The sequence below is a fragment of the Alnus glutinosa genome, chromosome 6, assembly GCF_958979055.1.
Source record: "Alnus glutinosa chromosome 6, dhAlnGlut1.1, whole genome shotgun sequence".
Classification (NCBI taxonomy): Eukaryota; Viridiplantae; Streptophyta; class Magnoliopsida; order Fagales; family Betulaceae; genus Alnus; species Alnus glutinosa.
The window spans coordinates 18,485,206-18,510,348 of NC_084891.1; the positions used below are offsets into that span (position 1 = coordinate 18,485,206).

Below are 25,143 nucleotides of genomic sequence, written 5' to 3' on the forward strand. Positions count from 1 at the left end.
TCATCTCAATGCAACAACATATACGCATCATCCAAGCGTCAAGGTTACTAAAGAAATATATCAATAATCAACAAGATTATAGGTCGAGGAATGTAATACAAAAGAAACAATGAACTTGCAGGCTTTACATTAAGAAAATAGGTTGAATGAACAAGAATTCGGCTTTGGAATTGACATAAATTGTCAGCTTTGAGCTCCCTCACCTTTGGCCGTCACTCTCACACTCTAGGAGGCTGGAAAATCATGCATACGAAGTCTCTTGGGGTTTTTTAGGGTTAAATATGGCTTAGGATCGAGTTTCTAAATTCTGGGCTATCAAAATCGATTTTCTGTCACATTAAGATCGGTCCTATAAATTGGATGATCGATCTACCAGGGTGGGATCGATCCTAATGATGGGAGGATCAATCCTTTTTTATTTTTTTTGAAGTCACATATACTTTAAAAAGGATTTTTTTTTTGAGGTGTTACATCTTGAGTCACGTATATTGCATGTGACATATTTTTCGTCATATTTAATAGAAAATTCTAACAGAAAGACTAATTAGTTAAAGGAGGTTGATTGCAAATTTTTAAATTTTTAGGATTGGAATATAAAGTCTCATAGGGTTTTTAGGATAAGGGTTGAGTTCCTATGGTTTTGGGCTATCAAAATTGAGTTTCTATCACATTAAGATCGATCCTAGAAATTGGATATCGATCCTCTAGGGTGGATAAATTCCTTTTTTTTTTTTTTTTTTCTTTGAAATCACATGTATTTTAAAAAGGATTTATTTTTTGGGTGGTTACATCTTCAGTCACATGTATTGCATGTGACGTGTTTTTCGTCGAATCTAATAGAAAGGCTAACCAGTTAAAGGAGGTTGATTTCAAATTTTTAAAATTTTAGGGTCATCGCAAATTGGGTGGAAGTGAGAGGGTACTAAGTGTAGTTTCATCAATTAAAATTTTTATTGTTTAGTAAAATATATTTAGAAGTTACAAACAGAATACTGTGGTAATTATAATGATAATAGAACAATTTGATTCAAAATTTTAATATTAATATCTAAAAATTAATACCGTGATAGGTTATAGACAATGGGTGAAGTGGTAAATTATCAAAAGTAATTCTCAAAATTGAAAAAAATCAAAATCAAAATAAACTCGACATGAACCTAACATGAAATTAGCGGGTTAAGGTATATGAGTTTGAGCTGTTTACTTAAATGGGTTGGATTCAGATTGACCTATATAGTCTTATATTTATCATTCAAGACGATTCGAACAAGACACGTGACACTAAAACTAGCAATTTTTGACACGACTTGCAAGCACGTCACGAATTCAATATGAAATTAGTGGGTTAGAGTCGAAGGGTTTGACTCGTTTAATTAAATTGATAAAATTATTATTGATTTTACATAATCTTATATTCATATCTCAACCTAACTCACACCCAAACGGAAAAGAGAAAGAGAAATTAGTACCCCCGAGCCTAATCCAAGGGACAAGTATAAGAAATATATTCCTGTTAAAAAAAAAGTATAAGAAATATATTCACAATTGACTTTTGAACAGAAGAGAGTAGTCATTCGGCCAGGCAAATTGGACCTGTTCTTGTTGGTGGTGGAGAAATGAGACTACACGCGCTAGAAATGCGGTGAAGGCATATAATAAAAAAATGAATAAAATTTTAATCGCCGGCTGAAATGGCTTATTATGTTTGGAGGGGAGCAGAAGCAAAAAGCACTGCCTTATTTCCTCCACTCGTTTCTCTCTCTCTCTCTCGTCTGGTAAGAGAATTTGATAGGGCGAAACAGACACAAGTAAACGAATCGTCGAAGGAATCAAATCAAAATCGAACACATATTCCCGAAACACCATTTATAGATATAAATATAAAACCCTCTCTCTCTCTCTCTCTCTCTCTCTCTCTCTTTCTGCGAGTTCTTGGTCTGATTCTTGGTCATTATTTCGTGCCCTAGATCTTGAAAAGCCAATACCCAAAAGCTTAAGCTTCTAGATCCTTGAACCGGGGGTACAGATTTTTGCGTGGATTGGGGATCTCATCGAGCTCGATTCAGCTCATTTCCTTTCCAGGTAATCTATCATTTCCCAGGGGGAGGGATTTCGATGAGTATGTTTTCTCTGGTAATTTACAATTCGGAAGGTTTTTGTTATTGCGTTCACGAGTTTTCTTCGCAATCAAACGGTGTGCGTATGGGAAATTGTGGGGGGGGGGGGGGGGGGGGGGGGGGGGGGGGGTTGACTAATGGGGCGATGGAGTGTGCATTTTGGATTTGAGCGGGTCTTGGTTTTTGGGGTAGGTTGAATTTGGGTTTGACTTTTTAGACGTGAGCGTTGGATTTTGTTATATGTACGTATAGAAATGGGAGTATTGGTTGGTTCAAGCTGTTGGACTGCTTCGCAACTTTGAATTCGAAGGGTTTGCTTAATCATTAACCTTTTCTTGTTTTGTTCTTTCGTTTATACAACTGTTTTGTTCACATACACGTTTTCGTTTTTTGAATTTTCGTTTTGAATTGCTTAAAATGTATACACTTTTGCTCTGCTTAGTTGATGAGAAATGGTAAGGAAAGAGAGGACAAAAAGAGAGAAAATACTTTGATCTTGAATATGGGTTCTTTGATATGGTGCTGCTCGGCCGAATCTGTTATGGTGTTTTAGTTGGGTACTTTAACATTGCGCCTTTTCTTTGCCCAAGAATTATTGGCAAACCTACTTTTTTTGTTTCTTTTTATTCATTTTCTTAACTTCCTCTTCTAAGCAACCTATTAAGCTTTAATTGGTTTGTATGAGTTCGATTCATGATGTTGGTCGTCATTTGGTTTTACTACTGTTTCCCTGTCAAAAATTTAGGGTTGGGGACTTGATCAAGCAACCCGCTTTCTCTTTCTCTCCCCCTCCCCCTTTTTGATGGACGAATTAATAGATTATGTAACAGATGCTTTGGAGTTTAGAGTCTTTGGCTCTTCAAACGGGCAAATTAGGTTAACATATTTTTTTTCTTTTGTAATGTTGAGCGAGCTGCTGTGATATTATGTGCTCTTTCTTTGTTTCTTCAAACTCTACCAAGTTTCTCTTCTGTAGAACACAACGTTTTAATGCTGCTTCCCTTGAAATTATGTGTTCTGTCTCTCTTTGTTTGTGTTTGAGTGTCTGTGTGTGTATGTTTTGACTTTAGAACACTCTTCTATCGAATAGTGTCAGTAGGAAGGCAATGCGTTTATAATACTTATTTGGCGTGCTAATGGGTTTGCATTCCAATTTCAGATTCATCTTTATCAATCAGTTGAGGGTTCTCTCGTAGGCTATTAAATACTGATTCCTTAAAGAAAAGAGTACTGGGGTAGATGGGGACAAAGGATAAAACAGACATCGCCTGGAGATGAAGTTATGATGCATTTCTTCTAGATGAAGACAAGTCATCCGTGGCGTGTAGGCATGGGTGATATGCAGATCTTGCCTGGGGCTCGCCACCGTCCTCCTATGAAGAGGCCTATGTGGATAATTGTCTTGATTTCATTGGTCACAGTGTTTTTAATTTGTGCTTATATGTATCCACCCCAGAGCAGTGCTGCATGTTACATATTTTCTTCTAAAGGTTGTGAAATTTCTTATTGGCTTCCACCTGCTCCCGCACGAGAATATACTGATGAAGAACTTGCGTCTCATGTTGTGATTAAAGATATTCTGAATAGACCTCCTATTCAATCCCAAAATTCTAAACTTGCTTTCATGTTCTTGACTCGGGGTTCATTGCCTTTTGAGAAGCTTTGGGATAAATTTTTTCATGTAAGATTCCATTTCTTATTTTTTCTTTTTCTTTTGGTTTGCCTGAGAAATAGATATGCTTCTTTACTTGATTATGAATTGTTTTTTTCTTCTTTTGTCTGAACCAAGCATATCATGCGTGGTTTTTCTCTCTCTCTCTCTCTCTCTCTCTCACTTAATGCTATTTCTTTTATTGCCTATAAAAAAAAGTGCGTATTTTTTTTCTTTTGATTTTGACTTCTGTCAACTATTGCTTTTCTGAACTAGTTAACTGCAAATATTGGATTCACAATTGCACATGATGCTTTGGTTCTGATGACTTCCACTAAAATGGATGGAGCTTCTGCTACTTCTGTCTCTTTCCTTTTTAGATTTTCAACTTTTCAGTTTTAAATGGACAACATTATGTGCATGGTAAACATGTCTATTAATGATGACAAAGGCCTTATGTGTGGACGTCAAAATTATCCATCATGTCTATTGTTTGCCCTTACATAGCGCAAGTCTGTTGATGTTCATTGGGAGTTAGCCTATGAAACACATTCTAGGTTATGGTACTAAATTCTAAGATATGGTAATACATATGGGATCTGTTATTTATTGATCCTTTACCTCTCATACTGTAATTTTAGTATATATAATAATATATTTAGCTAAAGATTTCCATTTTTTTGGCAGGGTCACGAAGGGAAATTTTCAGTTTATGTGCATTCATCTAAGGAACAACCTGTACATGTCAGCAGTTATTTTGTTGATCGAGACATACGCAGTGATCAGGTTCACAAATATTTTTTCAAAATGTGATCTCAGTTTACAGTCCTCCAGTGATGAGAAGTATTATTCTGAGATATATGTTTTAATAAAACTTTGTTGCAATCATTCTACAATTTTTTTTTTTATTCTCTTTTCTGTTTTTGGAATAATTTTACAAGATCCCCTTTTCTTGTTGTGATAGTTGGAACTTTTTTTTTCCTTTCTCTTTTTTGTTCTATTGTGAGAATAGAAATCATGCATCCATAGGAAAACCAGGACTTCAATTGCTTAGAAAGTTATGCATAAGCATAAATTTCTAGCTTGGTTTTGATGTGAATTATTTTGTATAGGTGGCCAATGAGGATGGGTAGGTCATGGTTCCCTAATTGCTTTATTGGAAACTTATCAAGTGGGAGTGATGTGACGTAACTAAATTTGATCTACCAAGACCTTCAAGAGCTTTGATTCACTAAAATTGATTGATGAGTATGATTTGTTATATATAGCGTCAGTATGGAAAATCCTAAAAGATTAGGATATGGTCAAGAAGTTCCATACTATCTAGTAGTGTCCAAGAAGTTTCGGTATTTGTACCAAAATATAAAGGTTTATCTTCGATTTTTGATATGTTCAAGAAATTCCTGTAGACTGATTCGGGCAAGATCATGGCTTCATTGTAAAAGTGTCCAAGCTACTTAGGTGACATGAGCTTTTGTATATGGGGTACAGCCTCATTGCATTGATCTTGCTTCTCCATGCACCAACTACCCAAAGGACTAAGTTGTAACTCAAGTAAATGCTCCTAGAACTCTGAGAAACTGCTAGAAAGACTTGGAATATGCTTAAAATGCATAACTTTAGAGAGTAAAATTAGAATTCTGACTCTTAGTACTGCAGCTCTTATAATTTAAAGCCCTATACTCAAATCAAAGACATTTTAACCCTAAAAAGACTTGTAAGGAAACCTTTTAAATATATAGGTCTTGCTTTAAAACATGTACTTGCCAAAACTGAAAAATATGCAGAAACAACTATTAGGTCCAATTTTTATGGCTGCAGCATTCTCCCTTAGCATAAGTCATGCAAGGGGTGCAACTTATTTGGGTTTCGTCATTTTTTGACCAGTCCTTGAACTGAACTGACCTAGCTTCATCCTCAATCGCATGATTTAAGAATAAACCACCATGCAAATAAAGCAAACCAATGTGAATTTTCAGGGAAAAGCTCAGCTTGACTTGTATCTTTTCTAGTTTCTGTCATCGGAAATTTCCTATTTCTGGTAAGCTATATAATTTTAAATGAATCAAGGACTTCTAATAAACAGTTTATATTTCCATATCTTTGTGAAAAAGATGTGAAAGTGCTGCTGAGATGTATGCCGCATCCTATAATTAAGATTTTATATTAATTATTTGGTGGCAGAGCCCTTGCTCTGGTCAAAATTAACCAAAACTAATGTCATCTAATAACACTATATGCACATCTACTAGCCAATGGTCTTTCGATCAAATGGCATCTCCTTCCACCACTAACAGGGGTGGAGGATGAAGTCATAGATCCAATCCCATATGGTTGAGTAAGTTTTGTTTGTGTATCTCAATAAAAGATAAAGAACTACTGTCTCATTTGATTGCACTGCATAAATTTTTTTGAAATAATGATAATTATTCTCCACACAGACAAAACCTAACATACACCGACTTCTTTAGAGGGAAATGACTGTCATTTTGTGTTCTTCACAACTTATGTAAACATAGTCAATTCTTTTTTTTTGATAAGTAAGAAAAACTTTATTAAAAAAGCGAAAAGCGCCCCTAAGTACGCAGGAAGTATACACAGGAACAACCCAGCTAACCCATAGAAGAGAACCCACAAGGACCTACGCACACACAATACACAAAGCCCCCCAAAACTCATAATCCAGAAGATACTCCCAGTATATATTGACATAGTTTGTTTCTACCATTTCAAGAATTTAAAGTAGAGCACTTTGAAGTGTTCACATCTGCTGATGTAAAGTTTACGGTACTGTAGGAAAAGAAGGATAACACTCGTCACTTTAACCGTAGTAATGAATTTTTGATTATTTATTAAAAAAAAAAACTTCAATTGTAGGAACTCTGTTTTTTTCCTCCCTCCTGAAATGTATTTCTTAAAGTCTACATAATCATTAATTGTTAGTAAAAACTTTTAATGCTGCTTTCATGGATAATTCTTTGATAATTTAGTTGTTCATAAAAATCATATATTGATTTTGCATAAGTATTTGTTAAAGTATTTTGTAGTTATTATTATTATTTTTTGTTTCATGAGCTAGTGATTGGTGTGCAGCTAAATTAATAAGATTAGTTGCTTGATCATTTTTGCAGGTCATATGGGGGAAAATTTCAATGGTTGATGCCGAGAGACGATTATTGGCAAATGCTCTCCAAGATATTGATAACCAGCATTTTGTTTTACTTTCTGATAGGTGATGAGATTGTAGGGTTACCTGGAGTTCTTTTTTTCCTTACTAATTGTAATTACTTGCTGTTTTCAATTTCTGCTGAACTCTTTCTGGTATCACAGTTGTGTGCCGTTGCACAATTTTGACTATATCTACGACTATCTGATGCATACGAATATCAGCTATGTTGACTGGTAAGTGAACACTTTTTTCTAAAGTGGATTATTTTTAGGATGGGAGCAGGCATTCCAATTTTGAAATTCTTCATTTGTTGGAATTTCATTCTAGCTTTCTTCAAATATGAAATTCTATCTTGTGGAATTGATTTGGATCTAAACTTGTTGATTCACTCCTTTTCTTCTCCTCTTTGCTTCCCCCCCCCCCCCCCCCCCCCCCCCCCAGCTTTCAGGATCCTGGTCCACATGGAAATGGCAGGTATTCAGAACACATGTTACCTGAAATTGAGAAGAAAGACTTTAGAAAGGGGGCACAGGTATATTTTGACTAAGATGTTGATGATGATGAGGGTGGGGATGTAGTTTGCAATGCGTAGAATACTCTATGTGTATGTATTGCTGTAAGGACAGTTAATTGGACTAACCACGCAGCTCGTATACTAGTCAGTAGCCCTTTCCTAGATGGGGTACAAATTGACTAAACATCGAATTTAAAATTTGTTAATTGAACAAGCATTCCAGTAGAGCAATAACACAAGTTATAAGTAGGGCCTCCTTAATACTTCAACAGTTGTTTTGACAAATTATCTCAGTATTGAAGGTCATCCATCTCTGGTCTAGATTCTGGTTTTTGAAGTCCAACCAATGACACAATAGGTGATGCATTGTTGCATCCTGCTGTACGAGCTTTGCCCTTTTTCACGAAACATTTTTAGGACAGGGTTAGTGGTGATGAAAGGTTTCTTGGTTTAGAGTACCGACATGCAGCACCTCTATAATTTAAACCTCGTTCAATATCATGTATAGGTAACTATTATTGCTTTGATTTCTGTTCAGTGGTTCTCAATGAAGCGGCAGCATGCTGTGATAGCTATGGCTGACAATCTTTACTACTCTAAATTCCGGGATTACTGCAAGGTGAACTTAATGTGACATCTTCTATCTTCTTTGTGGTTTCAGAATATTTAATATTGCTGTACGAGTTTTCATGAAAATTAATTTTAGTAATGGAGATATATATGTATATGCTATCCACAATGTTTTCTTCTTGATACTACTTGTTATGAGGACACTCTAAAAGATGCTTGTTCGTATTATGCGATTGGCCTCTAGTTGTTCCTTATGCAAATTTAGATTGTGCAATGTAATTTTGAAACTTTGATGGTTTATTGGTTCCAATATCATCATCACATCTTCTTCCATTAGGTATTTTTATATCTTATCCTCTCATCTTATTTGGAACCGCTTGGAAATTTTTTTGACTAGCAAGGTATATGCTAGAAAGATTTTCAATATATGCAAGAAACATTTTTGGCACTATTCTAAGTATTATGTTATATTCAACATTACCTTAAGTATTTCAGACTCATAATAAGTGTTGGAATTTCAGCATTAGTTTATTTCATGCAACTGTTGTGCAGGGATCGTTTGCTAACAATAAAAGTAATACTCAGTCAAGCTCACCAGTTTTCTGGCTTTTACCAAAAAAAAAAAAAATAAATAAAAAATCAAGTGTTCTTCTCCATACAGCTGATAGGGTTTGTGGGGTCGGTAGAGAAAAAAGGCTTGCCAGTGAGACCTATTTTCTCAAGTTAGACATTCCCTTGGTTGTTCTACAGAAGCAAAGAGATTTATGTATCATGACTTTATCATTGATATTTGAGAAGCTAATGAGTGGTTTAACAATCAGAATTGTATCTTACCTGGTCAATGGCAGAACTATTCTGTGGAAGATACCTGAATCAGAGGCTGTAATGCTTGGTTCACAACACTTTTCTTTTCTTGGTGTATATTTCTGTGTGTGTGTGTATGCATGAGGAACTTTAGGGAGGTTTTGTTTTAGATAGTGGGCTCCAATGCATCTGATGTTTCTATTGATGATGTTAAGAATAAGCAAGCTGTTAAAGTCTACATGATAAGCATATCTTCCAGACCTACCTAAATTCTATGGGGCTTTTATAACTTCAGTATGTTAATGTCTTAATGCCATGTAATTATTTAGTGTACACTTGAATCCCTTGTTATTTGGCCCTTGACAATGAAGGACTCCAGTACAACAAGCTAAAGTGACCTCTACGCTTCGTCCCCGGTGTGTAGGACCTATCTAAACCAGTTTTTGTTTGCTTCTTTGCTTGTTACTTTGTTGTTTTTATTTTTTATTTTTCTTTCTTTATCTCAAACCTGTTATGGTACATTCTCAGGCCCTTGTTTTTATTTTTATCGACCAATTTCTGGCCCTTCTTCCTTTGATCCATGGATATGATGAAGGGGCTTCTCATTGATAAATGGATGCTGCTTTTAGGACTTACTAAGTGCACGTCTCCTTCAATGACACTAGGACACCAGTATGTCACAAATAGAAAGTTGATTAACATTAAAGCTTTATTACTCAAACTGGTTTCTAGGTATGTTGTCGGTGTTACTAGTTTCATGCTTTATATGTTAGCCTTTGGTGCAGTAGATGAACTAATTACAGTATTTGTTGCTCATGATTTGCACTGGAAGTGTAGGGGGTTTTGATATTCGTATAAATTTGTAATACAATCTGGTCTATGGCCAGATTGTACCATGTATCTTTTCATTATCATACTTGAATAAGAGGAAATATTAATTAGACAAATCTCTGCCAATTTGGCTAACATTTGTTCTTTTGCTGATCTTGAAGTTTGAACTTTAGGAAACTTGGAATTGCATTATATCGTTCTGAGTTGGAAGGCAAGTTATGAGAGAAGACAATTTTGTACTATATCTTGTTTTATTTCTTTTCACACTTGTATGTTTGGATCTACATTTGTTTTTATTGTTTGTTTGGGCTTCATAATTTTGCTCATTGCATTGACTTGTAAAATATTGTGAGGTACCTGATATCTCCCCACCACTTTTTTCCTTCTAATTCCTTGGCAACATCTATTTTGTAAGCAATTAAACTTTGATAATTGGGTACCTAAGTTATTAATGTGTAGAGGAAACAATGTGGAGACATGCTTACTGGGATCTTTGAAACTATGAATTTTTGTAAATGTGGTTGAAGGTGCCAATAGACATCAATGACAATGTTCTTGTTATTACAGCCAGCTTTGGAGGGGCGCAATTGCATTGCTGATGAACATTACCTGCCGACCTTTTTCCATGTAAGAATTTCTGTCAATGTTGTGTCTTCGGCTTTGGCTTATTTTTAGCATTTCTGACTGAATCTTTTGAATGTGTTTTCAGATGATTGATCCTGGTGGAGTTGCTAACTGGTCAGTTACACACGTTGATTGGTCTGAGAGAAAGTGGCACCCAAAATCATACAGGGCTCAGGATATTACCGAAGAGCTTCTGAAGAATATTACGGTATGATTCAGCTTGATCTATACAATATTCTGCACGAAACAGCCATGCCTGTGAACATGTGTTTATCTTGTTGAGACATGTATCACAGAGACTTATTCTCATGGTATTCCCCTTGGGGGAATACAGTTAATATCCATTATAATCTTCCCATGCTACCAATAATTATGTATTGTGGTGGGGAAAGAAACAGTCATCTTCTCAAACACCCTCTCCCCTCCCCTAAAACAGAGGGGAAAAAAAAAATGAAAGAAATAGAATGGACATTTTATTATTGACTTACTGCTATAGTTTTTAAATTCAAAGATAACTGCCCATCTGTATGAGAATGTGGCATAATAAAAACTGGTGAGCTCATGGAATTGGTAATGCTGTATGAATGAGACTGGTCTTTGGGGTTGCTGTGGTGGACATTTGTCAGTCTTGTACACTAATTCTACTACCCTAGTTTTGCTGCCATGTCAAGTTGAACACATCATTTAGAAATTGTAGCTATCTCAATTAGATGTCATGGATTTTGATTGACACTTTGATGATGTTATGTCTGCAGTCAATTGATGTAAGCGTGCATGTAACGAGTGATGAAAAGGTATGCTTTCTATAATGAATCCGGATTCAATCTTTCACGGGTGGATATGTTTGGGCAGTATCTAAAAACATTCTTTTTTTTTTTCCTTTTGATTCTACAGAGGGAAGTGCAAAAATGGCCTTGCTTATGGAATGGTGTAAAACGACCTTGTTACCTTTTTGCCAGGAAATTCTACCCAGAAGCTCTTGATAACTTGTTGCACCATTTCTCCAATTATACAGCAAATTGAGCAAGATATTTTTGACTCTAAATTCTTTGGTCGAAACAATTGTTGCTTTCGACCCATTCGCTCAATCTTTGGTTCCCATATAGCGCTTATGAAGTTGTAAATTGTCACGTTATTAGGGTTGAATGATCCCGAAGTACTATTCTTGAGTGCAAGGGCAACTGGCATAGCAATTAGGGTGACCTGATTTGGCAGGATACTAACAGGTTGTTAGTGCCACTTCCTTGGGGATGGGTGAATTGTTTCTTTTCCCCGGCAATTCGGGCCGTGAATGTCTTAGTGCTGCAGCAGAAAATTTTGGGCGAACTATTTCTGCGCTTTTATGGGTAATCTTTGTAAAAGATGTTGACAAGGTGAATTTCTGAAATACTACACGTCAATAGAGCCTTGAGATTGATCATTTTGAGTCGAGAAGAGAAAAAACAAGAAAAAAGACGAGAAAAAAGAAGAAAAAAGACGATAGAAAAAGAAAAAAAAAGAGAGTAAAGAAGTATACAAGTAGAAAGTTAAAATAGTATACTGATCAAAGTATGCTTCCACGTGAGTTGAAACTGAGTTCTTACTAGGTGCCTAAATGGTTCATTCGCACGTTAGTATTAATTTAGTTAGAGAAGTTAAGAATTTGCATGCATATCTTCATCCTACATAGGGCTGGGAGGCTTCGATCGGCTCGGTATTCTAACATTTGTATTAATTTAGTGGGTTGCTGCTCTTTGCATGCTGCAACAGCCGCGGGCAAAAAAAGCTGTGCTTTGCGTCGCACATGGCAGCCGGCAACAGCAGCGTGCTGTTACGGCAGGTCTGCTTTGGGTTTTCTGGGTTCTTGAGGGGGTGGTCTAGGTGTTTCCGTATTTGAGGTTTTTGGTTGGAGGTGTTTTTCTGCACTAGGTTTTTTTTTTTTCTAAAGGAGATGGTGGTGCTCGTATTGGATTCAAGGAGTGAGGAGATGGCTGTTGCGCTAAAAAAAAAAAAAAAAAACAAAAAGGAATAGAAAACTTGAATGGGGCCCACGACTTGATGACTTCAAGGCACTAACACTAACAGAAAATAGTGATTTTTTTTTTAAAAACTTGAGATTTATTGCGTTAAAGATAAAGACAAGTATAATCAGAAAAGTCATCTACATTGCCTTGGAGTAATGTTAGAAATAATTTTTTTTTGTTATTCTTGTATTTTTTTTAAAAAATGTTGTGGCTTTTAAATTATCATTGAGTTTATGAAGTGATTACTATTGAATTTTGATTAAATGGTGATTTTAAAAGTCACATCATTCTTGGAGGAACATAAGGACACAAGAGTGACTTTTAAAATTATTTAGAGCCTTCTTGAGTGGGAACATGAGCAGGTATGGGTAAAAATGCGGGCGGAAAATAATTGCCCGCATTCGCTATTCGTATGTTGGTTAGCAAAAATTAATATTCGCATATGCGGATGCGGCTAGCGGTTTTAAGGACCGCATCCACATTCACTTTATATATATATATATTAAATACACAAAAACGTCTTTTTGGATTTGGTAAGTTTAGGACCTTTAGGTTATGTTAGGTTTTTTTCACTATCATCTCAAAGTCATACCTCATTACAAATCTCAATTACTCTATGAGACATTGACCCTCTATAACATATAATCACGAATTGTGTAATAAGTTAAATCTTAATTTATTTAAGCTTGCATATTGTAATAACTGTATTATTTAATCTAATATATAAATTTAGATAGTAATCCAAAACTCTCATTACCTCATATGCAGATAACAGATAATAACCGCATAATGCGGATAGTAATCATATAATTTAGATGAGAATATTTAAAAGTAATAACCGCATTTTATGGATGCGAATATTACTAAAAATAGCATTCGCATCACATTTTTACTCCTATGCGCAGGTCCCCAACCGTCGGAATGAACAAAATCAAAAGGAGTAGAAGAAAAATATTCACACTTTTTTAAAAGGTAAAGCAATTTGTTTGCTCAATTGACATGACAGACAATTAAAGGTATCAAAATTAACGGATTCTAGTCCCTAGATGAACACTAGAAGCTAAAGACCGAACATGGGATAAGGAGGCATGTCTAAGATGAGAATGCCGTAGACTTGAAGATGTGGTGGTAGCAACGAACTGAGTGGAGGCCAACAGACGAGCAAGAACATGGAAGGCAAAGAGCTCAAAGAGGCGACCAACTTTACGGCCTAATGAAAGGGGACTGCTTAACAGGTCCTTATTCTCTGATGTTTTTCTCCCTTTTCTCTCCTATGAAGAAACATTCTCTGCAAGCCATGGCTGCCGTTTCCCTACCTCCTCCTCCTCTCCCTTCCCCTTTACCCCACTCCTCCTCCTTATCCCTCCCCTTCTCGCCTCCTTGGAGGCTTCGATGATGCTAGAGTTTACTTTAGTCGTATCAATGTCTTCTTTGGAGGCATTTTATCTGTTTTTCTACACATCTACGCAGCTCTCATGGGTCTCCTCCCTCCTCCACCATGTCTTCCACCGAGTTTGGTTTGGATCTAAGGTCGAAGTTTTCAAACCTAGATCTACACTCTTTCTCTAGATTCAGTACGACATGCACCTCTCCATTGTGATCACCGACGTCTTTCGCCTCCATCGACACCAACTGCATCCCCTCCTGACACTCATGACACTCATGTACTGGAGCGTGGGTTGCACGCGCCAGCAAGTGATTCTCACCCGCCAGCGCGTGAAAGCCATGATTCTCCTCCCTGCCTCTGTTGTTGGTAGTTTACGGTTGCTTGAGCGTTCACGACTAGAGAGAAGTCTTCCAGTCTCGACGACTTCATGCGAATACTGTAAAATTATTTTCCTACTTTCGTATTTTTGGGCGTTTTGTTTTCTGTATTTCCTCTGTTTTCCCTGTAATTGTTACACAACCAGTGCTTGGGTCCTCTGGACTCTATATACACATTTAACCACTTTTAATGGTAGCTTGAATTTTTGGCATCCGTGCTAAAAATCAATAGGTCCGGGTCTTAATTTGATGCATTGCTTTTGCATACTTGCATTCTTAGTGTTTATTTTTGGGTTGCTCAGTCATAATTGATATAATTTCTTTTTCATGTATCTACTTAAAGAAAAAGAAAAGAAAAGAAAAAAAACAAACAAACCTTTATGGCCTATCCCAAGTAGCACACCTGTCTATGGATCCTGTAGATCACACCTTTGATTAGTAAATTTTACAACAAGACCAAGTTCGGCAAGTTGTCGAACATAAAGAAGGTTTAAAGACAAGCTATAGGATTCAATTTCAAATAAGTATTGGGAACAGGTAATATCCAAGTTGGGTCGGGCAAGTGGATCCGATAGATGCGCGTGAGTGAATGGCAGTGTGTGCAGCGCGTGAAGCAAAAGCACTGGCGGAGCGGCGTGTGCAGTGCGTAGACAGGATCATAGAGATGCATAGTGGCGCGTGAGTGCTTGTGAGGAGGCGGTTTCAGCCGAAGTTTTCATAGGTCGATAGATTTGCGGCTTGCGAACCTGTTTTTGAGAATGGTTTTCCAAAATCAACTTCGGTGAAAGCTCAAGAAGGATTGGCAATAGCAGAAGGAGGTGCGTGCATTTGCAAAAGAACTCCGATTGGCAAGCACAAGCAAGATGAGTATTGAGGAGGAGGTGGTTGGAGGAGTTGCTAAGGCCACAAAAAGGTGGGAGGTGGTTGACCACCCCCCTCAGCCACCCAAAACTCAATTCTTTGGGCTTTATTTGCTCATTCTTCCATGTTTGCTAATGTGACTCATTACCAACCGTTCATTTCAAATGAACAACTAGGATGAAGAGAATTGCAAGAAACCTTAATCCCAATTTTATCAGATGGCTTTGCTATACAAACACAAAGAGTAGACAGCCAAAATGGTGTTACCAAGGAGAGATGTTCGATGTTGAATTCATATGGAAACCAGGGACCATCTATTTTTGCAGTTGTGGTTTCTCTGAGCATGGCTTTCATTGTTGGAAAGCCAACAAGTTGTGATAGAAAGTTTTTATGAGCTGCAAATACTTTAAAAGCAAAAACTTTTCCATTACTGTTGCCATATTGGCTTGTTGACAAATATGTATTACATTTGGATAGAAAGGAATGGATGCCAAATGGCATGGATGAAGATGTTGTGTATAAGCGCAAGAGAAACTATATTTTTATATCTTTCATACATCTCTTAATAAAACCCACATTGGGTTCCACAAATTCAATGGTGGATTTAAAACTAGATTGTATGTAAATGTACAAGAGATGTATAGGAGATGCAAGTGTATAATTTCTCTAAGCGCAGTGTCAATGATGTTAGAGGCACGGGTAGCTTCCTTCAAGAATGTCAAGGATTCTTCATCTGCAAAAGATTTGTTGAGTCGTGGCACTTTCCTGTTAACACAGATGATGTTAGCTGATTACTCTGTTTTGTTCAACTGTGAAAAGAAAAGTAAATATTTCCACTAACCAATGAGAGCCTAATAAGTGTTATGATCTTCCACTGCACAAGTTAATTTTTCAGTGCTCATTAGCATACAAAGAAGGGAAATTCAACATTTCATGTAAATTCTTTAGTATTATTGAGTGAAAAAATCGAAGCTATAAAACAATGCTGAAAAATAAAATTAAAATATAATAAAAGAATATATCACAAACTAACCATGAAGATGCAGCAACATTTTGGGAAATCCTCCACGAGTTGGCACATATTGCAAATGGAGTGACGGAAATGAAATGCATATTCCTGCCGGAGTTTACAACAAATAATTAGATTATGACTAAAGATATTATTAACGTGGGACAGAATTAAAATTATTTTGACAGCGTATGATAATAACAGAGACCAAGAATTGAAGATTAAAAAAGAAAATTTAGGAAGAGGGAAAATAACAAATAAAGAAGAGAAATATTCTAATTGCCCCAAATAAGCAAACGGAGAAATAACTCTGAAAAACTTCAAATTTAATTGATACTTCAAAACTTGATTCCAAAACAATACAGACCTGCCTTTATATTGGCAAAGTTTGAGTATTTTCAAGCAGAATACTTGGTGAAAAAGAAAAAAATAAAAATACAAAACATAACCATAAAATTCTTGTACAAAAAATAAAATATATTATTCTAAAAATAATTTTCAAATGTTTTGTATGATTCTTTTCATTCTTGGATTGATCTTATTCAAGAAATAATATTCAAATCTTATGCTTGATTTTCTCATGTATCAATTATATAGCTATGTTGAGGTATCTTTCAGCAGAACAGTCATCACAGAAAGCCCATGCCATTATTCAACTCAAACTGAGTGAAAAATGAGAATTGCCATAGATATTTACCTGTCTCAAAGCGCATGCTAGGGCAGTACAAGTTGTCCAACCATCACAACTTAGTTGAACAGATTCTGCAGCAAAATAGACGCAATAGTTGAGGCTAAGATTCTATGGAAAATTATGCCCAGAAAACAAAGTTGGTTTTCATCTACCTGATTATTGTGAATGTTTATTGGGGCACAGGTTAAAATTTTTGTCCCAGCATTCCAGGTAAGTTTAACCTACTAAATCGTATAAGAAAATGTATATTTTTCGAAGACTACTATAAGCCTTGGAGAATGTTCCTTTTTCACCATCTTGTGCCATCAAAGTTGATGTTTCCAAATTTCATTAGCTGCAGGACGGTCATAAAATTAAGAAAAATAGAAACTTCATTTGCAGTTCACACAATCTGTAAACCAATGTTACAAATGTGAAAAAAAAAATTATAAAAACAAAATTCAAAACTAAGCATGAATATGTAGCGGCAGCATGAGGTGATCCCTCCACCAGTTAGCACATCCAGTAAAGGGGAAGCAAAAGAAAACGCATGTCCTTGTCAGTTTCAAATGGGGATAAGGAAGCAATGGAGCTTAACACAAATATAGATTCAAGATGAGCTGGTGAAGTTTTCTTCACCAGGGCAGTCATCATAGCCGAATCCCATGCTCCAAGCTCGTGCTATGGAACAATTTCTAGTTCAAAATGAGGAAAAATAACAAGGTTTATCTGGATTCTGGATAGTTACCGTTTCAACTTAGCCCAAATGTCTACTGAACACAACCTAGTGTAGTAGAAGTCCAACTGGTTCAAAATAGTCACTGTTACAGTTGTCAGTTGTAAAAGATAAAAGTTATACCCAGCTGACACCCATTTAATTGATGATGACAATCTGTTGCAAAACAAAAGCGATAGTTGAGGCTGTAGTAGACCACAAATGCGGAGAACTGAAGCACAAAACAACCACTTGTCCACCAACTGAATATCTGACTAGTCATAGGCAAAATGCTACAGCAGCCAAGACAAGAAGAAACAGCAAACTGAAATGATAAATGAGCAGTTTGACTGCCCAATCAAAATAATTATGCTTTGGGAGCTGATTAGGTCAATATCTCACATGTAATGTGCACCCAACAAGAAGATTTAAGTATGGTAGAAAAAGAAGTATCAATCCTGGGCATGTAAACTCTTATTGGGAAAATAAAAAATAAAAAAAATTAGGATTTGATGGGGATATATATAGCTAGCCTGATACTCCATTAGTGCTGCCAAGTGATAGAAGGTGGAAAACTTTTTTCTATGATAAGAATTACATAAATCTTAGTGAAATCAAATACAGATGATGGAATAGATGTAACAGATCAATCGAAATTTTCCATTACACACAAACTTATACAATAACACTTCCATAGAAACATGTCAATTTAATCTATCATCCAATTCACATTGCCAGGGAGCTTCACTATTCCATGGATATATAGTACAGGGAACATAAGTAAAAAACAAGTTCTAAACTAATCAGACAACTCCCATTTATTTTAATTGGAGCATACATTGCACAGAGTGAAAATATCATATAAACTTAAAGATTGGGAAATCAATAGTATATACCTACAGGTACTAATGCTTGGTCCTTGTTTTACCAAATGGGAGAGGAAGCTCCAAGGCTGGTTAAGGAACCCACTTTTTAAGCTTCTATCAATGGGATGCATCCAAATTAGAGAGCATTTCTTTAGCTAATTGACCAGCCTTCTGCACTTCCCCTCTTGAACAGTGTGAAGCTATGCGTGAATAGTAAGAGTCGAAGTTATGAAATTGAAATCTTTTCCCTATTCTATAATAATTTTCCACCTTCTCTACTACCTTTACGTCAGACCATCCAAACCCCAAATCAGCTTCAGAATGGCAGGCCATAGACTTTGAAGCAACTGTACCAAATCCCTCCCGTTCATAAAGATTGTATAGTAAATCTGATTTATGATTAGCCCTATGACATCTTCGAACCGGTAAGAACATCGATGCAACTTCATCAAGCACTGTAACAGCTTCTTGGATACCTCCTTGCTCACACAAAACAAGAAGAAAACTTTCTACCGACTCTGTTTCAACCTCCGTGTCAAGTCTGTTTATAAGCTCCACAACAGGCTGTGATTGAAGCATTTCTCTCAAAATGCTCCTGGCTTCTTCCATCCTTCCTTTTGCACAGAGACCTCTGATCAAATACAAGAAACCCAAGAAATCAGGAGATATACCTTTCTTCTTGAACTCAGTGAAAAATCCGAGAGCCCCTTCCATGTCACCCTTTTGGCTATAGCCATTGATGACAGCACTAACAGTGAATTCATCAGGCTTAAGGCATTTTATCTCCATATCAGACAGAAGTCTGAAGGCTTCTTCCATTTTACCAAACTTGCAGACACCATCGATTAATGAGTTGTAAATGCGTGTATTTGGTTTAAAGCCCTTAAGAACCATTCTCTCAAACAGCTGCTTGCCATCTAGCAAAAACCCCTCCCTACATAAAACACCAATTAATGTAGCATATGTAATCTCAGAGGGAACTAAATCAAATCTCTCCAATGAATCAAATAACCTAAATGCTTCAACAAGGCGACCCTGACAGCACAAACCATTTAAAATTGAATTATAAGAGATAATGTTTAGGGTAATTCCCTTCTTTTTAACAAGAGCACAAAGATCTAAGGCTTTATTGACATACCCTCCCTTGCAAAGTCCATCAACTATAATTGTATAATCAACCACGTCCATAATGGGTAGACGATTTTCAGCCTCCACCACAAGTTTATATGCATCTAAAACTCTACCATCCTTTACAAGTGCCTTAAAAACAGAAACAGGGAAAGTAACAGCTGAAAACTTCTCCTTGATTCTGTTGAGAAACCAAATGGCTCTATTCGCATCTGTCAGACACAGGTAGTATGCAAGTATCCTGTATACCCTAGGTTCAACTAGGCCATATTCTTTCAAAAAAGTAGTCATAATAGGCCGACTTAACCACACTTTTCTACCACTAACAAGCTCCTTTAAGATTGAATAGTAAGACTTGCTGGTCACAGTTGACTCTTTCATTCTCATTGCAATGTACACTTCACTTGCTGTCTCAGGAAAACCTCTCTTGCACAAGAAAAAGATAGCATCATTACAAATAGTACCATAGATTTCTGGCCGAAGATTCTGCAGTCTGCAAACTGCACTGAAAACCCCATCTGCACCTTCTGCTTTAAAAATTGCTTTGATCAACATCATATAGGTGTTAACATCCAAAGCCAGACCTTTCTCATTGAGTTCAATAAACACTTCAGTGGCCATATCCACCATATCGTTCTTGCAGAGACCGTTAAGGATACAATTGTAGCATGCAACTGAAGAAATAGATGTCCTCCTAAACTCATCAAATATCTCAAGTGCCTCACCAATTCTTCCTACTTTACAGTACCCATCAATCATTGTAGAATAAGTGACAAAATTTGCAACCAAATCCATTTCTGGCATTCCCTTATAGATTACATAAGCATCTTCAAATGCCCCAACCATAAATAGTGCTTTAATAAGTATATTACACATGACAACATCCATGCAGACTCCAGCTTCTTCCAATCTCCTCTTTGTTTCCAAAGTCCCCGTTATATTCTCTTCCTCAATGTACCCATGTAACAGTGTACTGTAAGTAATAACATCTCCAGCTATGCCCTTTGAGACCTCATCAGCCTCTGATGTCCTCCCAAACTTGCACAATCCATTGATCACAGTATTGTAGGTCACAATACTTGGATTAATCCCCCTCTTCTCCATTTCATCGAGCAGATGAAAAACACGATCAAAATTCCCTCTCTTGCAAAAGCCATTAATTAAAGTTGCATACATAAATTCATCCACTTCAATTCCCAAATCCTCAACCATCTTGAAAATAGCAAGCGCTTCCGCCATTTTCCCTTTCTTGCAAAATCCCAAGATGATAGCAGTGTACGTAACCAAATTGGGCTTTATTCCATCTTTTGTCATCTTATTCAAAAAACCAACTGCCTTTTCCACACCCCCAAGCTTGGAAAAACCATCTATCAGTATAGTATAACTCGTACTATCCGGATTGATTCCTCTTTCCAGCATTTGTTTCTTCTTGCCCAACACCTCCACTAAAACCCCTTCCGCTATATACCCACAAATCCAACTGCTATAGAAAACAACATCAAATGGCAATCCTTCCTTCTCCATCGTACAAACCAAATCATCAACCTCATTCACTCTACCCAACTTACCAAGAGCACTCACAAGCGCCGTATAAGTCACGACATTAGGCCGTAAAGCTCCCGAACTCATGGCATTTTCGAAAAACCCCACCGCGAGTTCCGGCTTACCAATCTTACAAAACCCAGATATTACTGAACTACAAACAAAATTATTAAAAGGGTATCTAACTTTTTCATCCGTCATCAACTCCAGCACCTCAACTGCCTTACCCATGCTTCCCTGAGAGCTGAATCTATGAATCAATGAACAAAAAGTGAAAGAAGAACAGAGAATACCGTTACTTCTCAAGCAAAACCGTAATACCAATAGAGCATTTTCTGGGTTGTTTTGTTTGATACAAAGGTCTTGAATTAAAGAGTCCCACATGCGAGTTTTGGGAAAATTCAAAGCTTTGGCCTTCTGGGTCATCATGAAATGCCCTGCTTCTTCGAATTTGGGGGATTTGAGGAGAGCCCAGGCAAGGATTGAGTGGGTCTGAGAGTTGCCTTTAATTTGGTTTGAGCACATCTGGGAGAAGAAATGGATGACTGAGTTGAATCGATGGGTTTGTAAGAGAAAGAGAAGGAATTGGTTGATGGATTTGAGAGTGGGAGTAAAGCCTCTTTTGAGTAAGGTTTGAAGAGGAGGGAGTTTTGGGAACTTGTTATTAGAAGAAAAAGAAGAAGAAGAAGAATGGAAGAATTTGGTGCAAGAGAAAAACATTGTATGTGGAAGTCGAATTTGAGAGACGTTGTTGTTGCTGTTAAGGAGAGACTCAGAATGTGCAGGTTTTCGCAACTGAGATGATGCTCTCGACAGTCATGACTGCCACCCAAATGGCCCGCTCTATGAGCTCTCCGTTCAACTATTTTGGGATGAAAAAGTACGGACGAGTTATCCTATTCAGGGACGCTGTGGATTTGCTATTTTAAAATTTTGGGATTTAAAGTAGAGTAATTCAATTAGTACATTAAGTGTCTATCAAAAAATAGGTGGTTGTTGATATTATCATTAGGCGTGTAATTGATCAACTGATGATTTTGATCAAATGATAATTTTAAAAGCTATCTTATTTTTTTGATGGACACTTAATGTACTAATAAAACTACTATTTAAAATAACTATTTTTAAATTGTGCGATGATTTTTAAAATGCATTTATGCTTCGTTTGTTTCGGTGTAAAATGGTTTCCGCCGTAAAATAGTTTCAGGGAAGTCATTTTTCAGAAAAATAATTTCCGTCGAAATCATTTTTTGGAGTTTGGCGCGTACGGAAAATTACAAATATTTTTTATATTTTAATTTAATCATATTAATTTAAAAAAATTAAATTTTATTCACAAAATAAAAAATATTAATATAAAAATATTTTTTAATATTTGGAAGATAGAAATTCCGGCACAATACGGCCTGATCCCGGCCACTTGACCGAAAGCCGGCCGTCCTGGCCAGTTTCCGGCCAGAACAGCTGGATCCGGCCAGATGCCAGGGGTTCGGCCGTTCTGGCCAGATCCAGGCTGGATCCCGGCCAGATGGCCGGATCCGGCCAGTATCCCGGCCGGACGGCCGGATCCGAGCCGGGATTCGGCCGCTCCGGCCAGTCTGGCCAGAATCTGGCATGGTACCCCCGGAATCCGACGACATCTGCCTGACGTCGCCAGATTCTGGCTTAATTTGTCGAATTCCGGCACCGATCGGAGTCGGAATCTGACTTGTTAAAATTCGGCAATAGTCAACTGCTTGAACGTAAAGGTCGACTGCATTGTTTAAAAAAGAGTCGACTGCATCATTTTCCGGTTGACCATTATTTTCGCCCCTACCAAACACTGAAAAATACTGAAACCATTTTCCAGAAATCATTTTACGCCGAAACAAACGGAACATTAAATATTTCTTAAAACAGATATAATTGCTGCACTACCGTTACACAACTTCTCCACGACAGTGCTGACATGTAAACTATTTTTAATTTTTTTTTCTTTTATTTTGGATTTGAATCTCTTTCTCTCTCTCTGAAACGACTCTCTCTGTGTCTCCAGCACACACGCTCTCTCTCTCTCTCTCTCTCTCTCTCTCTCTCTCTCTCTCTCTCTCTCTCTCTCTCTCTCTCTCTCTCTCTCTCTCTCTTTCTGAAACGGCCATCCTTCTCTCTCTCTGGCCGGCCGTTTCGTTTCTCTGGCGGATTTGGCAATCGGATCTATCTCGGGCGCACACGCTCTCTCTCTCTCTCTCTCTCTCTCTCTCTCTCTAAAACAGTCGTCCTTCTCTCTCTGTGGATGGCAGTTTCGTTTCTCAGGCGGATTTGGCGGCTGGATTTGTCTCCGGCGAAATAAAAAAAAAATGTACTCTCTCTCTCTCCATCGTCGTTCTTCTCTACCAGTGCCGTCTCCACCACCGGTGACTCTCTTTCTCTCTTTGAAATTATTGTTTGAAAATACTGATTTTGTTTGAGGGGAAAAAAAATTCGGTCTTTTGTTTGTTGTTGGATGCTGTAACTGGTGTTAGTGATTTTGCTGGTTCTGATTATTGGATGCTATTGGTGATTTTGCTTGGTTCTGATTCGGTTTTAGAGGGAAAAAAAAAAACATAACTAAGGTTTGTTTTGGTACAGTAGGTCTTTTGCTACATGTTGCAAGTATTTTTAGGGGGTTTTACTTTGTGGGCCGTTGAAGATCTAGGTATTTCAGGTGGATTTTGAGCGGTTTTGTTTCGTTCCTCATGGTTTTCTTGTTGGGGTTACTTCTTCGTTAATTTTTTTTTTGGGTCTCTCCGTCTCTATATGTGAATGATTTTTTAATTTTGAGTTTTGTCTCAAATGGTTCAGATTTGTACAAATTCTTAATATATTGTGAGTGATAGGCTTCTGGTTTTCCTCAAAATTTGGATTATATTGTCAAATTAAATGCTTTTAAGGTTATTAGCTTAGCTTTTATGTGGTTTAGTTTTCGTGTGGAGTCTGGATGCAAAGCCTTATGTAGGTAAAATAAATGATTTGAAGGATTTGAGGTTTATGGAGAGCCGGTTCTATGTGGAGGCAAAGTCCTTCCGGTTCTCGGTGGAAGCAGGGTTTGCCGAGCTTTGGGTGTTGGAAAAGAGAAAAGGGTTTTCAGGTTATGCTGTTCTCGGGTTGAGTTGCACTGCTTGGTTACTGTTGAGGGTGGAAGAAGTCTTGGGTAATGCTGGGATCGAGGATTTCGTCAAATCCTTTAGGGAGGGATCAAAGGCGACCATCACTCGGAGAGGTGAAAACAGGTCTGGGCGGTTCTTGGAGGTGGCAGTTTTCGACGGAGGTCGGAGAGGGCGCATCCTTTTTCCTGAAGGTCGGGACGGGAGAGGGTGGAGCTGTGTTTCTGGGTAGCTGAGCAAAATGTTGGATTTTCTGGAAAACATGTGTGGGCCTTCGTCTTCTGGCGGTCGTTCTTCTTCTGGTGTTTTGCCGTCGAGTGGTAAATTGGGGAGAGGTTCAGGACGTCCGTCGTTTGCGGCGGTGGTGAGTTCAGCAGCTACCGTCTCAGGAACTAGGGTTGAGACAAAGATGATTGGTGATTGGCCTCTACCGGTCGGGTGCGACGTGGAGAAGACGCAGCTGCGGGGAATGGAGATGGGGGCGGTCTGTCAGGTGAGTGATTGCTCCGTTCTGGAGGAGCAACCGGTCGGCATCTCGGGTTTGAACCTTCGTGCAGAAGACCAGTCCAAGTATCGAGGTTGTGTCTGTAGGCAGGTTGGCGTGTCCAGGAATTCAACCGTTGAGGGTGACGTTTCTCTGCAAGGGAAGGGACTGGTTGGAGTGTTCGAGAAGGTGTTTGAAATCCTGGGCCAGTTCTCCAAGGCGCTGGTTTGGGCCTGTGGCTTGCCGAAAAAGCTGGGCTATAAGTCTTCTCTTGGGCTTAAGCGTAGGGTGGGTTTTGTGGCGGGTCGGGTGCTTAAGAGGGTTAAGTCTGTTATTAAAGGGTTTCAGGCTGGGGCAAAGTTTAAGCCCAATGCCAATTCGGATGATGTTTCGGGCCGTAAGCTGTCGTCGGCTGATGGTGCAATGTCGAGGCGGGGCTCGGGTCAGGGGTGTCTTCAGCGTCCGATGGAGTTCCATGGGAGCGCCCTTCGGCCGGACGTGACGTCGGCGGCAGATCTTGGGGTGGATATGGTTCTGTCTCTTTCCGGGGCTAGATCCAGTGATCGGGTGCTCGTTCCTGTGGTCGAGTCAGTCAATGAGGGTGCCGTCCCTTCCTCTCTTCCGGCGCTGATGTTCCGTCCGCCGGTGTTTCTGACTGTTATTCCTTCTGGGGTGCTGCCTTCTTTAGTTTCAAGTTCT

General features: G+C 37.9%; 2 protein-coding genes across 7 annotated transcripts; one reads left to right on the forward strand and one right to left on the reverse strand.

Annotated features, from left to right (window-relative positions):
- Nucleotides 1-1,720: 1,720 nt before the first annotated feature.
- Nucleotides 1,721-11,700, forward strand: LOC133870559 (glycosyltransferase BC10-like). The gene is made up of 11 exons (XM_062307720.1): nt 1,721-2,082; nt 3,277-3,798; nt 4,456-4,554; nt 6,900-7,000; nt 7,099-7,170; nt 7,379-7,469; nt 7,990-8,070; nt 10,224-10,283; nt 10,366-10,488; nt 11,036-11,074; nt 11,175-11,700. Exons 2-11 carry the CDS (start codon nt 3,418-3,420, stop codon nt 11,301-11,303), a joined length of 1,176 nt encoding a protein of 391 aa, XP_062163704.1. The 5' UTR covers nt 1,721-2,082; nt 3,277-3,417; the 3' UTR covers nt 11,304-11,700.
- Nucleotides 11,701-15,313: 3,613 nt separating this feature from the next.
- Nucleotides 15,314-21,729, reverse strand: LOC133870886 (pentatricopeptide repeat-containing protein At5g57250, mitochondrial). Of its 6 annotated transcripts, XM_062308151.1 has the most exons (7): nt 19,307-21,729; nt 18,199-19,102; nt 16,761-16,942; nt 16,615-16,679; nt 15,942-16,025; nt 15,750-15,782; nt 15,314-15,673 (listed from the first exon to the last, which is right to left on the reverse strand). In XM_062308151.1, exons 1-2 carry the CDS (start codon nt 21,556-21,558, stop codon nt 18,286-18,288), a joined length of 3,069 nt encoding a protein of 1,022 aa, XP_062164135.1. In that variant the 5' UTR covers nt 21,559-21,729; the 3' UTR covers nt 15,314-15,673; nt 15,750-15,782; nt 15,942-16,025; nt 16,615-16,679; nt 16,761-16,942; nt 18,199-18,285. The 6 variants fall into 6 exon arrangements, with proteins under 6 accessions (XP_062164135.1, XP_062164131.1, XP_062164130.1 ...); XM_062308147.1 differs by having other exon boundaries at nt 18,203-21,729; XM_062308146.1 differs by having other exon boundaries at nt 18,199-21,729.
- Between the last annotated feature and the right edge of the window lie 3,414 nt (nt 21,730-25,143).

What these genes read in the sequence shown, in the direction of transcription:
- LOC133870559 (XM_062307720.1), top strand. Translation starts at nt 3,418, where the DNA reads ATGAAGACAAGTCATCCGTGGCGTGTAGGCATGGGTGATATGCAGATC. An exon ending in ACTTTAGAAAGGGGGCACAG is followed by an intron (nt 7,470 to 7,989) that starts GTATATTTTGAC and finishes ATTTCTGTTCAG; the next exon opens with TGGTTCTCAATGAAGCGGCA. An exon ending in AGCTTCTGAAGAATATTACG is followed by an intron (nt 10,489 to 11,035) that starts GTATGATTCAGC and finishes TTATGTCTGCAG; the next exon opens with TCAATTGATGTAAGCGTGCA.
- LOC133870886 (XM_062308147.1), bottom strand. Translation starts at nt 21,558, where the DNA reads ATGTTTTTCTCTTGCACCAAATTCTTCCATTCTTCTTCTTCTTCTTTT.